General features: G+C 43.6%; 1 protein-coding gene across 1 annotated transcript in view; it reads right to left on the minus strand.

The window, feature by feature from the left end:
- LOC147693602 (X-ray radiation resistance-associated protein 1-like) overlaps positions 1-16,355 on the minus strand; it is a 312,782-nt gene that overhangs the window by 147,495 nt on the left and 148,932 nt on the right. The window contains exon 11 of the mRNA XM_086933820.1: positions 13,874-14,011. Within this exon, the coding sequence (XP_086789946.1) occupies positions 13,874-14,011 (138 nt within the window). The remainder of the gene's footprint in view (positions 1-13,873; positions 14,012-16,355) is intronic.

Below are 16,355 nucleotides of genomic sequence, written 5' to 3' on the forward strand. Positions count from 1 at the left end.
TCAGTGTTTTAATTCCTAACAGATTTTCCGGACATGATTTTGTTAGTAACAGGTCTGTAACGCGTGATAATGGACCCACAGCCAGGGGAACTGGTTCTGATACTTCATTTACAATAGGCTGTCCTGAAAAACCGAGGGAAACATTTTGTGAGCCTGAGAGGGGTGCCCCTGGAACTTCGTCATGACTTATTGTAGTGCGACTTGCCCCTGTGTCAATTAAAAACTTCCTGTCTTTCCCCAATACTTGACTGTGTACATAAGGACCTTCTTGATCTACAGGAATCTCGATAAGAGGCAAGCCACCTTCCCTCTCTAGGCTGTTTCATGTATATCGGGAATATTCGGGGTAAGCAGACTGGGCATACTGGTACATCTGTTGTGAGACTTGCTGAGTTGCAGCAATGGGCTGTGGCTGTGGTACTGCTACGGTCTGTGCTGTCTGTGCAGATGCATGCATCGGCTGTGTATTCTGTGTAGACTGATGCTGGTTATGGTCTTGTCTAGGCGGATGCGGTCTTTCTTTAGTTTTACCTGTCGCTATGTTATGTTTCAGAACTGCACATTCGTGTACGTAGTGACCTGGCTGTTTGCAATAATTGCATGTCCCTTTAACAGGAGCTGCAGTGTGACTTGTCTGGGTCGTACCTTTTCTGTGACTGTCGGATGGGACCGTCTGAGCTACTAACATTTTCATTTTCGTGTCTTTCATACGTTTCTGTTCCTGATCTTGTTCTTCCCTAATTCTGTTCTGGTGATATTGTAACATTTGTAACATCTGGGATGGCGTATTTGCTTGCCATGTACTCTCGACCTTATACACTCTATTTTTAACTAACGGTAGGGAATTCTCGACTAACTTTGATACAAAAAGATGCGGGTACGACTCGCTACTTGGCTGGAGGCCACTATTGATAATAAAACATTTCTCGAATCTTGAATAAAAGTCGCTAGTATCTTCATCTTGTTTCTGTTTACAGGACGAGATTGCGTCCCAATCTTCTTTTCTAGTTGTCAATAATCTGGGCAGGACCTGTACTATCAAACCTGGTAATGCTTTAGTTTTGTCCCCAAGGCCTAACCCTGGAACTCGTTTTTTCTCTTCGTCTTCTATTTCTGCCCAGGCAATCTTTGTGTCTCCCACCTCCCATTCCTTTTCTTTCAGTTTCTCGAATATCCCCGTAGGCAGTAATACTTTTAACATTTTCATGATATCATCATACGTGTAATCTCCCATCAGTAACATATCTTTGAGCTCTCTATGAAAACCTGCAGGGTCTTTATCATGGCACGGTACTAATTTCTTCATTTCTAACAGTTCTAATTTAGTCAGAGGCGTGTGTACGTACACGCGCCTCAAAACCTTGTCCTCACCCATAACAGGGTGTACTTCTCGTAAGGGGTTCTGACTTTCAATACCACCCCCGCACTGCATATGGTACATTTTCCTCTCTGGAGGTGGGGCGGGAACATATTCAGAGCTTACAAAGGTATCATATCTGCGCCGTTGTTCTAGAATTATTTGAACTAATTTGGTACTTAGGCCTCTCCATCTATCCATCAGTAGTGCCTCCAGTGTCTCGTGTAAGGGACCTGGATCGGAATAATGTTTTCTGTATTTTATGAGAAGGTGCTGAATCATGTATACACCTGCTATTTTCTGTTCGTCAGGGGAGAGGTTCAAAAATGTCTGTGCTATGGTATCATCATTATATATGTCGGCATTCTCGGCCCACGATACAGCTGATCGGGCTAGTTCTTGTTCATCCATGGAATTGAGTACATGGTACCCAACTCGATCTCGAAGCCTTTTATCAGTCTCCTGGAACTGGTGCTCAGCAGAATTCGGATTCGTCAAGGCAGAGAAGAAAACTCTCTTGCTCTCCGGACGGACACCTTTCCTAAGGTAGTTTCCCCTACCTACATACGCTATAATGTCTGTAGACTTTCCTGATGTCTCATCTTCATTTTCTTCCTCGGAGGAAGTTTTATCAGTTGCTTCTTGATGCGCAGTTAATACTGCCTTTCTAATTTTCTGGGACATGGCGGCTATGCAAGTCCCCTTGTCATGTTTTGCTTCGGCTATATTTTGGCCCCACTTGTTCAATACGTCTAATTCACTCTGATCTGTTCCAGGCCTGTCTCGTTCTCTTATTACACAATTAATGAAGAATCGTAATATCTGTTTTTGAATGTCTACTTTCTGTTTATACATGGCAGCTTGGACACTGTCGGGGTCTTTCCCTGTCTGTATGAATTTGTATAGTCTGTCGAGGGCTTCCTGCATTCCCACACAGCATAACAAGCTGTCGGTGGCTGATCTTAAGCGCAGTGATGCTAATACCATTAGATCGTCTGTTCCGGGTACTGGATCATATCTGCAGAATGACATCCTATCTTTCAATGCCTCAAGCCGGGATGTGTAGTGGGGAGACTAGAAAGGATTAGAAAAGTGGGGAGACTGGAAAGGATTCTGTGTGTCCTTTAAATGCAATCTGTGTGTCGGTGGCGGGGTCTGTAGACCCGCTGTCGTACCTCCTGAGGCGGATGCTTGGGCATTATCTCTCCGCGGAGTCTGTATCTGAACGTGAACTTGTTGTTTAGGTGGATCAGGCAAACGTGGTTTCGGTAGGTCAGTTTTGAGTAGGGGAAGTGGCGGGGCTGGCGGAACAGGAGAAGTCTGTTGTGGTACCGGCGGAACGTGACCTGGGGGTGGAGTACCACCCCCGTCCCTGTCTGCAGGCAGGGCGCGAACAGGCAGATTGGTGTAGGCTGGTGCTACATCATCTAGATAGGAATTTAGGAATATGTCTTTAGTAGTCTTGTGCATTACTTTAGTTGGAACCAATGGTGACGGCAAATTTTTCGGTATTTCTGAGATGGCGTCAGGGGTACCTTCGGCCAAAAGATACATGTTATTTACTTGGCTCGTTTGGGTGCGATCTATTTGTTCTAATTTTACTCGAATTCCCTCAGTAACTAATACGTTTTCTTGGGCCTTTTCTGATTCTTGAAGTCTGTCTTCTCTACGGAGTGCTCTTTCAGTACGCTTACGTGATTCCTTACGCCAAAATTCTATGGCGTCTTTCTGAGATTGTCTGGCTTTCTTTTTCCGTAATATTTCTTCTACCTTTATGATGCACTCGGCATCCCATGTTCCGTTAACTGGCCATCGGTATCTTTCCTCTAGGTGCTTGGTATAATCGGTCCATAACTCTAGATACAGGATGGCGTCTATGCCATGTTTATTGTACATAAAATTACCTGGAGTGTCCCTAGGGGGGATTGGAATCTCTTCCTCTAATATCCCTTTCCTAGTCCCTATCTGCCTTAACTTGTTGAAAAACGGCATTGTGCCTACTTGATACTGTAATGCTTGATCCTTGGTACTTAATGTCGACTGTAACTATTTATACAAGAAAACACAATAATGCACAAAAACAATCACATTCATACCACGACATTAATTACATGAAAACGTAAAGACATAACTAACTTCCCCCTACTCTGAATGTACCGCTCAACGATACAGATACACTGCTGTAACAGTGCAGAAATTCGGAATACTTTATATACTGCTAAACAGTACAGATACACTGCCTAAAAACAGTGCAGACCGGACTTGCGTACCCAAACCCGTCTAGATACGACCCCGCAATGGTACTCACCGGGAAGCACGGAAAACAGAAGGCCTCGGAAAACTCGACTGGACTCGGCTCGGAACTTCGGAAAACTTCGGAGAACTTCGGAAAACTTCGGAAAACTTCGGAAAACTTCGGAAAACTTCGGAAACCTGGTGGGCCTCTTCACACCTCGGACCTTGCTTCTTTCGGCTGGGCTCTGGTCGGGATCCTCCGCACTCCTCACCGCCTCGTCTGGGCACTGATTGCAGTCTTCGTCACCTCCGTGTGTCAGAGGGGGATGCAGGAAGTCCTGCCAGTACACGTGTAGTCCGTCTAACTGATGGCAGGGGACACGGATTGCAACGCACCTTCCGGCGCGTGAGGTGGGGGAGGGGTCCCTATTCGGGCGCCAAAATGATGTAAATAATTAATTTACTCTCTTAATTTCTATGCAGGTAAGTACTTAATTAATAATAACTCAATCAGAATGAAGGAAAACAGAGTCCGTGGTGTAAGAGTTTCTAAGGGTTTTATTCCTCATAAAGGAATCAGGATATCATGTTCTGACCACCACACAGGGTGTCAGAAGGGATAGATGAGCGCGCTCTCGTTTATTTGACAATACATAGCTTATATACTTGATTTACATCATAATGTTCAATGTAAGAGGCGTAACAGCTGAGAGAAAACAAGATAACAGTATACACGTGGTACTAGTACATCATCAAGAGGCGTAAACTAGGCGTAAACTAGGAGTGTGTGCTAGAAACGTCACTGATAGGTGACGCAAATGGGTGGCACCAAGGGGTGGTGCTAACAGAATGTTGCAATGTCAGCAGAAATCGGAAGCTTGGATGCGCGCGCAGCTGCATGACGTGTGATAGACGGGGTGCAGGGGACTTGACATTTACACTGACGGAAAGAGACAGAAGTCTGGCATGTCAGATCAACTTGTGCTTCTATCATATCTGATATCTGATGTTTAGGAACTAAGCTATCTGGGCAGAAAGGTCTCTAGAGCAGAAGCTATTCTATACTTGCTGTGAGTGCGTGTATAAGCGCCTGAGTGTCTGTATGAGAAGCGTGGGGGCATGGGGCCTTCCATGGAAGCATGGCAACAGAGGCTATGAATTACTTGCATAAAGACAGGTCGGCCCTTTAGCCCTGTAGCTGAGGAAGGATGTTTACTGAAACTAGCAGGCTGGAATGTATCTTCGGGGAGGAAAACAGATAACTCGAAGGTTATAGTCAATCTTGGCAGGCAGCAGGCTGAGCTGAGCACGGAGGGCCGCGCTAGAAGTAAGTCAGAGTTCACGGGTACGGGGGCTGCTTGGGCAGGGGCCCTCGCGGTCAGAAGCCAGAAAAGAGGCTCGGTGGCACAGAGATTCAGGGCCTACTTTCATCCAGGCTGAAAAACGTAGGAATATACTTCAAAAAGACGTTGGCATAGCATACTTAGGAACGGACCCTCAAACCCATTCAGGGTGGGTCTGAAAGAGGACAAGTTAACGTTGGACGCAAATGTATTTGCGTCTTCATAGCTGGCACAGGAGGGAAGTTACATGCACTTTTAACTCGTACATGGAGTCGGTGGGGTACTCGCTAGGGAACACAACATGACCATAAAATTTATATTACCTCAAGGGAGTAAGAACTCCTCCGATCGATATCCATCCCAGGGGATCATTTGTTTCCTAGACGATAAAAAGGAGGAAAGGAGGGCAAGAGCTGTACCACTGATACCTACATCCTGTAGTCTTTGTATTAATACAGCATGGCCAGTATAGCCGTTCCTCCCTCATCCATCACCATACGTATTTCCTCTGCTGCCATAATCAAGGCTGTCTCTGTAGAATGTTTTGAATGGAAGCCATGTTGTGTATTGTCAAGGATGTTATTGGTCTCTAGATAAGATGTTAGTTCTAAATTCATGGCCTTCTCAAGAACTTTGGCAGGCAGAGGCAAGCAGGAGATGGGCTGGTAATTTTTTTTCGTCTAGTGGGTCCAGCTTAAGTTTTTTTAAGAGGGGACGGATACAGGCTTTTTTCCATGCCATTGGAAAAACTCCTGAAATCAAAATTTGATTTAGTAAAGGGGATATTAATGTGCTTATCTCCTCTGGGGCCAGATGTAGTATATACGGCGGGCAGGGGTCCAGGTGAGAGCCTGATTTGATTTTTAACAACAGGTCTGCCACTTTCTCCTCTGCCAATAGTGGAAATTGCGATAGGCCGCAATGCTCGACATTGTCTTCAGACTGAGCTGAAACATTTCCTGCGGTATCCTTAGCTGATTTTAAAAGGCTGTTATATACAGACTGGACCTTGTTTAGAAAAAATCCGGCTAGTTTGTCTATAAACTTTTGGTCTGGTGGGAATGTTGCATCCCACGGACACTTCAATAACGCAGAGACTGTTTGATACAGTTCTTTTGGGGAGTTTGTGGCTTCTTGGATTTTGGTGGTAAAATAGGCACTTTTGGCCTGTATGATTGCGACCTTATATTCTTCAAGGGCAGCACAGTATACTTTCTTTTGTGCAGCGTCATATTGAGATCTCCAGATACGTTCTTTTTGTCTGCACTTAATTTTTGCTAGTTTAAGATCTGCAAAGTACCAGGGAGACTAGACTTTTTTATGTCGAGGTCGCATAATCATTTCAGGTGCAACTGTGTTTCCAGCTCTATTTAGCCCGTTGTGAAAGTCTGTGGCAGCTTGATTAGCGTCAATAGAGATTGCAGGCCTATCACTAAGTGCTGACACAAAGTCAGTTTTACTGACTGACTTCCAGGCACGATGTTTGTCAGTCAGGGGTCGAAACCTCCGTCCACTATTTGATGTTGCTAGCGTGATGGTAAAGTGCACCGCAGAATGGTCGGACCAAGGAAAAAGGCAGACCTTCTTAACCTCTATAAGAGAGTTATTGGTGCAGATACCATCTAGTGTATGCCCTGCTAAATGTGTAGACTCAAAGACAATTTGATTTGATATATCTTCCACTATCAAGTCCTTCGTCGACAACTCTGTGGGCAATGTTGCTATCAGCTTAGAAAACTGTGTTGTAGAAAGGCCTGTGAAATCATGGGCCATGCCATAGATGCAAGGGCCACATCATGTGAAGGCACAGCATTGAGGAAGCGTTGGAACGCTGGAATCTCCAAGTTTGCAGAGGAGAAGCATAGGCAGCTGCTGAGCCATCCTGTAATCATCCATAACATAAAACATAACATGTGTATTTGTAAAGCGCACGTCCACCCCCTGACGGGGCATCTTGGTGCTGAATAACGGATGTTTAAGCATCACTAGCCAGAAGGCCTTGATCTAAGCAGAGTTGGCTGAAGAATCAGGAAACTCCAGTCTGTGGACAACATTATGCAGCATGCTTTAGGAGACACTGGACCTGGTCGGCGTAAAAGCTGAGGAATTCTGGGAAACAGCAAAAGAGTGCTCCTTATCGAATTAATGAAGTGTGGAAAAAAAGGAACTGGTGCCAGCGTGAGCCCACTATACCCCGATTATGTCACATCTAGTAGCGGAATCACAGTTAAAGCCACCTAGGGTTTCACTCCTGGGGAAACCTTTTTGCTAGACCTGTCTGAAGCCTAGAAGGTTTATTCATAAGGTGGGGAATCTGCGGAAATCGGGGGTGCCACATGGTTTAAGGACAGATTTTACTCTAATATTACCTTCATACAGTCGTGGATAAGAAGATGGTAGAGGCAATTAATCCAGGATGAAAATGTTTAAAACATAGGCAAAAAGTTATTTAAGACGGTTTTCTCTGTCGTAGACAGGGAGTTTGACAGTTGCAAGAAGCGACGTTTTTGCATGGTATCCAATACCCCTTGCATGTCAACATTTTGTCAATGACCTATGAGGGAGCATCGCTTAAAGGTGGACAACATACATTGAGCCGTTCAGGTCACAAAGCCAGATGGATTCATTCAGTTTTTAAAAGGCGATATACAATTGCCCATGTGATGGAGAGGCTAGGGCTGGGACATACTTCACAAACAAGTATCCAAAAGACTCAGAATGGGGACTTCGTACTGTGAGGCTGGTGAATCAGTACCAACCCTCCTCCCTGTAGCTGATGAATATATGCCACCACTCCTTCCTATAGCTGTTTATTAAATGCCATTATCCCTCCCCATAACTGTTGGATACATGATACCACTCCTCCCCAAAGCAGATGAATCAATGCATCCTTGACTCCCTTCCTCCCCATAACTGTTAAATAAATGATACCACTCCTCCCCAAAGCAGATGAATCAATGCATCCTTGACTCCCTTCCTCCAAATAGCTGATGAATCAATGCCACCCACTTATCCCTGTTGGAGTACAAAGAACGTTAACTACCACTGCAGTAAACATGAGGCGTTGCCAAAGAAAATATGACACATTGATTGACAATGTAACAGAAACTTCAGCTGATGAATAAATGGCATGCCTTTGTGCTGCAAAGCATTTGGAGATCCAGAAATAGGATTTTTCTCAGCTGGAACAACATCCTATAATTCTTTTTTCTGCATAATCAAAACAAGCACCAAAATGTCAACATTTTACAAGGGCCAGATCAAAAGGAACAGACACATTATACATTATTCAGGGTACACTGCCATTGATTCATGGGTCTTAGAACTAGGAAAGTGCATTACATCTTCCCATGTTTAGCTGGGTAACCAGGGGACAGTCAGATGTTAAAGGGTTGTCACTGCAGCACTTCAGCTCATAGTGAAACTATATAAACTAATAAAACAATATTATGGTTTTTGGCCCATCTAAATAAGTAAGAGTCACTGCAACCACCATCACAAGCGTTGTCATAACAGATAGTTGCCTCGTGTAGCTTTCCTTGCATGCATTGAAACCATAGGGCATTTAATACCTCAACTCTTATTCTATGATGCCGTCTCTTGGACTCCAGAATCTATGAATAGTGGGCCTTTTAGCAAGTTGAAACAAGACTGATTTGCATATGGTTGACCTTCTATAGTGGCACGTATGATCTATAAAGTAATGGAATCGGATATACCCAGAGAAACTAGTGTTCTTTGGTTTGATTAAACATTTCCATCAATCATGTTGGCTGAATGAATGGGTCTCCCTAAGTGGGTGCCAAGCGCACTGCACCCCACTGATGAGGACCAAACAAGGCAGAAACATGTCTGAGGTTGTTTATGTTCCTGTTCAAAGACCAAGTGACCGAGAAGGTTTTGGGGGGACTGTGACCAAGGCTGATTTACACCGATTTTATCTTTGTATGTCAGGCAGTGGAAGGGAAGGTGCCAGAGAAGCTACCAGTGGTTGAGACTGATGTAACATTTCCATCCATCACTTCTTTCGCTGTCTACTTTGGACCAGGAAGTTTCAAAATTGAAAGTGAAAGTGGGATTCAGCATACCTAGTGCACCAGTGCGGTATGATACCTTAGGTGTTTCTTTCCCGCCAGACTGGAAGCACCTTCGAACTCTAGCTACTTCACAGAGCTCCCTTCTGCTATGGAATGGGTACAACAGATCCTTTTGGTCCAATGCATTAGCTGGGGCGTACCCAGTCAATACCATCTTTTTTGCAATGCCTTTTATGATTGCAGTTTCCAAATTTGTGGTTTGAGTTTCTCCATTTCTGAAGCTCAGCAATACTTTCTCCACACATTTGCCTTGCTTCACTGGTCCATATTCACTGGTCGCATATGGAACATCCATGTATGTATATATTATATAGCATAAAGCTAAATGCAACAGAGTGCTGTACTTTATATAGGGGTTTGGAGACGATCTACAAGATTGTGCACATTAAGTGGGGAATTACACGAATACACATTACATTTCACATTTTTAGGCACAAGGAGAGAAAGTAATTTGCTGAGACTCACATAATGTTGAGAGAAGCATCTGGCCGGGATTCAAACCTGTGTCCCCAGGTTCCAAAGTTGGCAGCTGTAGCCACTAGGGCACATCTCCGCCCAATCCTTTTAGGTAGTGCTCATTTATTTAATTTGTTCATTTATAGATCACTTAAACCATGGTGAATCCAAACTATTCACAAGACAATCGTCTCAAGTGGGACTGTATAAAGTTTATAGGGCTTCTGGGGTTGATTTTAATCTTCTAGATTATTTTGAGATGGAGTGCTCCATCTTTTGAGATATACGTATACTGTGTACTCTTCTCTTTGAAATATGCACATATGGGCACATGGGGGATGCAAGACTACACTGAGTCACAAATAGGACCAGTGCGACAGGATCTATGGTGTTTGATGTGTAGGATTGGAAGAGTCACATCTGACCTGTCCACAAAATGTGGTATTTGTGCTACCAATAAGAACATACTGGAATCAATGGTTGGTTAACAGTCGCACCAATAATCAGAGGCATATGAAATGAAGGCAAAACAGCTAAAACAGGACTAGACGTGCCTAGTCAGTGCCACACACCATCTTCTGTCAACACTGTGTTCCAGCTGCATCCTATCAATCTCTATAATCTTATTCAGGAGATCAGTACGTCATTCTAATTCTGATGCGCAGATAGTCCTACAGAAGGCTGCGGAGATTGGTAGGATGCAGCCTAAACGCATCAGCAACACAAGATGATAGATGCATAGGCATATGCATGAGTGAAGATTACCCTTGAAGGTGTAGGAACACAATGTGGGAGTTTCTTTGTTTACAAAGAAGTATGCATTGATCTAAATTAAGGTATGTGCTTGTGAATAATGAATTATGTTAAAAATATTTGTCTTTTTTAAAGATTTATAGAAATCACAATGAGTTCTTTGATATGCATGTACAAAAGAAATAGCAAATAAAGGATTTGAAGTAGATGTTTTTCTTGGCTATATGCACAGGTAATAAGGAAGAATAGATATGGGTATGAAACTATATAGGAGGACGGTGTGTGTTTATGTGAGACTGTACAGCTAACTTTTTTGTTTTGTAGGAATACACATTGTTTTTAAAACGTTGATCGTTTTGCTGGTAGACAGGATGGAAGGGTACAGTTCAAAGTGTTTCTTAGGAGCCGGACACTGGCAAATGCAAATGCAACCTAATACCCAGGCTGCCCAATCTTGAATCCAGTTCATGCCTCTCTCTACTACAATCCAGAAATGCCGATGCCTTGTTCTTTTGCCATGGTTTTCCTACTCTTCATCATTCTTTCTTCCTATTCCTCATTCTTTCTTCCTATTCTGCCCTTCTGTCCCTTGTTATGGGTCAACGTTTAATGATGAAAAATAAGTGTTGGTACCCATTATCTGCAACAACAAGCACAAATTAAGCACTGTGATTTACACGTTCATGTCAGAATCACTTAAATCATTAAATATGGTGACTAATCAGGGAAGAACATCTCCAAAAAGGCCCAATAACTGAAAAGCATGTAGACAGACAAAACCAAGCCAACAGCACTGAGCACAGGACAGTCCTGGAGGACCAAATTGAAAAGCTGATCCAAAAGGGTCGGAAAGAGGGGGCCCCAGGACCAAGAGGCATTCCTCCATGCTTGTTTAAGGAGGATCCGGCCTTCTGGGGGCGCCAAGCTAGCTCCACTCTTTACCTTCATCTTAGACAAGAACATTATCCGACCCTCTTGGCAAGGATCGATTCTCGTTCCAATTTTTAAAGGAGGGACCACAAATTTCCAGGAAATTATCGGCTAGTCGCCCTAATCGACAACGAGGCGAAGTACTTCACAGGGATACTGCTCAATTCACTTTGGGCATGGGCCGAGGAACGCTCTGTAATCCCTCCAAACCAAACTGAATTCACAAGAGACACAGGCACTATGGTTAATCTCATGGCTCTCTCTTGCTTGATAGACCAGGCAGAGTCCAGCACCAGAACACTCTACATGGGTTTTATAGATTACAAATCGGCTTTCGATAAGGTAAACCGGGCCGAGCTATGGCAGAAGCTCTCCTCACTGAACATACCAAATGGTCTATTAAGAGCATTACAGCTACTGCATCAGGACACGTGGGTAAGGATCAAAATCTGTGACGGTTCCAGATTGTCACAACCAATTTTAACAACGCAAGGGGTCTAACAAGGATGTGTCTTGGCCCCTACACTTTTTAATCTATTTCTATCGGATCTCCCGGCAGCCCTAAATACAGTCAACTCGCACGCTCCCAAACTAGGCAGCCTACTGCTGTCACACCTATTATACGCCAATGACCTGGTCCTCCTAAGCAATACAAAGATAGGCCTACAAAGGCTAATGGATGCTACTGCCCCATACTCAAATAAGAACGAGCTTCAGATAAACAACAAGAAAACCAAAATACTGGCGGTTCGCCCAGGAAGGACCAAGAAGTTGGCTTGGGTCTGAAACTCGGAAAGCATCATGGAAACTAACTGCCAAAAGTACTTAGGAGTCTTCTTCAACAACAACGGAAGATACAAAAGCCATTTGGGAGAGCAAGAAAAGAAAGGAACAGCACTCGCATTTGTACTCAGCTCCATTCGCAGGAAATTAGTCGGTCCAACATTTGCTCTAATACTCCAGGTGGCACAGGCAAAAATCATCCCAACTTTGGCATATGGAAGCGAGGCGCTAAAAGGTTTAGACAGCGGCCAACTAGACAAAATCATAGCAAAAATCTTTAGAACAGTCTTCTAGCTACCACCAAATACGTCCCCAGCACAAATCAGGCTGGAATTCTGAATCTGTAAACAATCACTGGGCAGAATGATGTCCTTTCTAGTGAGCTGCCACAAACTGAGGACATCAAAGGAAGGCAGCCTAGCGCACCATCTATGGGCCAAACTGAATACAAAATGATGGCTAGCGGGGTACTGCTACCTGAAAAGCTGGTTAAAAATCTTATGTTTGAGTGACGTATGGGACCTACACGTCAGCCAAAATGAGTTCAAAAGGTTAGCAAAAATAAGCGCAAAAAAGCTCTCCTCCATGGAAGACAACGCAAGTAGAAGCCACGGTTGGATGACCCATATATCATACGATCAGTTGTCTCCTCAGAGCTATTTAACTTTACCATTCAGTGCATACACTAAACTATGCTTCTTAAAATTAAGATTAGGGGTGATCCCCTTGTCTTGCCACCTTCCCAAATGGAAAAGAGATCATGACCAATAACCATGTCGGCTTTGTGGCCATCATAGGAAGACATAATTCATGTTTTATGCCTGTGTCCAACCCTCTTGAAGGAAAGAAGGTCCCTTCCACGGAGGGGCTGGAACACCAAGGCGGTCAGATCATGTAGAGCTGCAGTACTGGCATGTTTTGATCTGCGGAACACAAATTTAAACTGCGCACTGGTAAGGTTTATGGACCAGGCAGCAAAAAAGCTGGGGGAGAGGACAGGTCGACCGCCACCTCAGGCAGCTACACAGACTTCAGGACCTCCACAATAGATGGACAAGCTTCCTTGCGGGCACTTAAACACATAGAAATCTATTGGAAAGTTCAAAACAAATCTCCTACAAAAAAAAGGGGGGGATTGGTGCATAAGCTGGCTAATTCAGAGACTCACTATACACTCATCCATGGGCAATGCACCTATTTCGGTCATGTGGGTGGCCGGGCGTTTTTTATTACAGGAATTGGGGCTCAATTTTACAAAATTCAACAAGTGTTTCATTTTATTTTTTGTACTTGCAAAGGTTTTTTTTTTAAATCATGCAATAAAGTTTATTACTATTCAAATTAAATACTACAATCCTGAATTGCCGATGGCTTGTTCTTTTGCCATGGTTTTCCTACTCTTCATGATTCTTTCTTCCTATTCCTCATTCTTTCTTCCTATTCTGCCCTTCTGTCTCTTGTTATAGGTCAATGTTTAATGATGAAAAATAAGTGTTGGTACCCATTATCTGCAACAACAAGCACAAATTAAGCACTGTAATTTGCACGTTCACGTCAGAATCACTTAAATCATTAAATATGTTGATTTCCGGCATTTGTACATTTGTTACTGCCCTGTGACCGCCCATTAATCATTAATACTGCAGAGTGGGCAAACAAGACTTTTATAGAAGGTGTACAATAGGCAAGCTGTACCAATCCTTTGAAATCTGATTTCTGTTCTTGTTATGTACTATATTTGCTACTTCTCGTTGGTGTATTGTTTATTTATATATTATTATTATTATTATATTCTTTAAGTTCCTAAAGGTATTCTCGACTCTACACTGCTCTCTTGCTGCAGAGACAATGCTGATTAATTTCCATGAAGCTTTATGACAAACTCATCCAGTAATCATACCAAGGAAACAGGGACTGACCTTGTTATCAGCCAGGCTCAGGTATCTCAGTTCTGGAAGTGGGGGCTCAAATGCAGGGGTTAGCCTCTTCAAGGAATTCTCAACCTGGGATTTGAATTCGTCAGGGAATGTAAAACACTTCTCCAAATTGGCAGGTTTCTGAAAACAAAAAGAAATGGGAAGAGAACAAAACTTATAAGAAGGAACATTGCGGAAGCACGCAAACACATTTATTACATATCATGTTGTTGAGTGCTGCTGTTAAAAAAATGTAGACAAAGATATACCTTTTGTGCTGAAGGTGTATATTACTAGGACCCAAACATTTTGAAGTACGGAACAGTTGTAACATCCATAACCCACCCATAGCTGGGGGGTAGGTGGAGGTGGAGGGGTGGAGGGAGAGAGGGAGAGAGGGAGAGAGGGAGAGAGAGAGAGAGAGATAGAGAGAGAGAGATTTTTCTGCTCAAGATCCTAGGTACAGAGATGTAGAAGTCCTATCTATTGTTTTTTTTAAATATTATGTTAGGCAATTCTTTGCCTGACCATGTTGTGGTTCCTGGTTTTTAGGCAATTCTTTGCCTGATCATGTTGTGGTTCCTGGTGTAGCGCTGTGTGCCTGAGCCAGTTTCTTGGACAGGTATGCTGGAGCATCGTTTTGGAAGCCATGTTGCTGATGTCATGCAGTTGGTGTTCAAGATGATATGTTGTTTCTTCATTGTTAGGGTGATGAGACACGCTAGAGAGTGTAGACTGTCTTTCAGGGGTGCCAAAGAGCAGTCTACGGGACCGTTTAGCAGTGTGTTGACCCCAGCCAGATGGGAGGAAACCAGGGCCTTCATTGCCATTCTGAAATCAATTTCTGGAAGGAAATGCTTTACTTTTTTCAGGAGTTATAGTTGGTACCATCAAGTCTTGGTTTTCCTGGCAATGTGTTCTTTGAATGTGACATCTGCACCAATGGTGAATCCTCCGGATTTTTAACTGTCTGTCAGTAGGAAGGTTAAGCAATCCAAGCCCATGATGGAAAGCCAGGCTTGAATCTGTGGTTGCTTGGAGCAGCTGGCAAACAACAGAAATTAGGTCTGTGCCAGTTTGTGCTTTAGGTAGGTACTTGACAGCCAGATCTTGAGACGCTCAAGGCTGGTTTTGAGTCACTGAATGTAGGTGGGTGAAGACATTCTGAGATAGAGTTGTGGAATGTTGGCGTATTGATGGATCTTGATGTTGTTACCGGTGAGTATGGATTCAAAGAGTCCTCGTAAAAGTTGAGATTGAAGAGGTGTGATGGAATTCTGTTGCATTCTACAGGTGATGGGGAATTTCTGCAAACTTGTGGATCCTATCTGTGTGAGTTGGTGGTGATTTGAGAGGAGAGGTAAGAGGCGACCCACTGCAGGGCTGTTTAAGAAATTCATGAATGTTTCCAGCTGAGGACCAGTGCTTGGTAATCAACAGCGTCAGATTCTGCAGAAAGGTCAGGCAGGAACAAGTGCAGGTGCTCGTTTTATCAATGATGAGGAAAGCATTGCCGAATAATTTAAAAGTCGATACCTCAGTGCTGCAGTGCTTACTAAAGCCAGATTGGTAGTCTTGAAGGATGGTGTGATTGATGATCTGCTCTTGCAGCTCTGCTGCATTTTCTATGATTTTCTCTATGAAGAATATATGGTTAATGGGATGGAAGATGGCTTAATCGCCTGTATCTAAGGTTGGTTTCTTTAGCAAGGGGAAGATCAGACCTGACTTGAAGGTGCCTGGGAAGGGTCCTTGGATACAGCACTTGCCATTAATTTTGCACAGGTGTGCAAAGGCATATCCATAGAGAGATTTTCTAACAAAAGAGAGCAGAATGTCATTTTGAAAGAGGTGGTTTTGAATGAATGGAGAAATATGGTGAGCTCAGTGGAGTTGGAGTGGTGGAGTTATGCAGCGAAGCAGATGACAGCTTGATGTTGTCAATTTGGATCGGATTTTGTTGCCCTTCTTGGCGAAGAACTGGTTGATGGCTTTGCACTTGTTGACTTATGGTGGGACTGGGGGTTCTGGAAAAGAATGAATGCAGTTTGACAGTTTTACAGAGTGGTTTGTTTCTGATAGTCACTTGGTTGGTGGTAGTCTTTAGTTGTGCTGATAAGGGACCTGACTACAGAGTGGAGGGATTTAGGTTGGGTGGGGTCGTCTGTGACATTAGTCTGTCACCATTTCTTTTCTTTAAGCAGCCTCCGACTGACAATGCGTGCTATGAAAACATGAAGCATAATAAAACACATTTGATGGTTTTTATGCTTGGGTGATTGCAAGTCATGCGGTCTGTATGCACGTGGGAAAATGATAGAGTGACGGCGCAGCTGCATTATATGGATGACAGACTTTTTGTCTGTACTTACCATTTCCAGGCAGTGTGTGTCTGCTCTTAGGGTTCTATTCTTTTTTTTTCCCGTTCTTATATAGCGCAGATTGTCACCCTACGGGTATCCTGGCGCTGTAAACTGAACAGATG

The sequence above is a fragment of the Lissotriton vulgaris genome, chromosome 8, assembly GCF_964263255.1.
Source record: "Lissotriton vulgaris chromosome 8, aLisVul1.2, whole genome shotgun sequence".
Classification (NCBI taxonomy): domain Eukaryota; kingdom Metazoa; phylum Chordata; class Amphibia; order Caudata; family Salamandridae; genus Lissotriton; species Lissotriton vulgaris.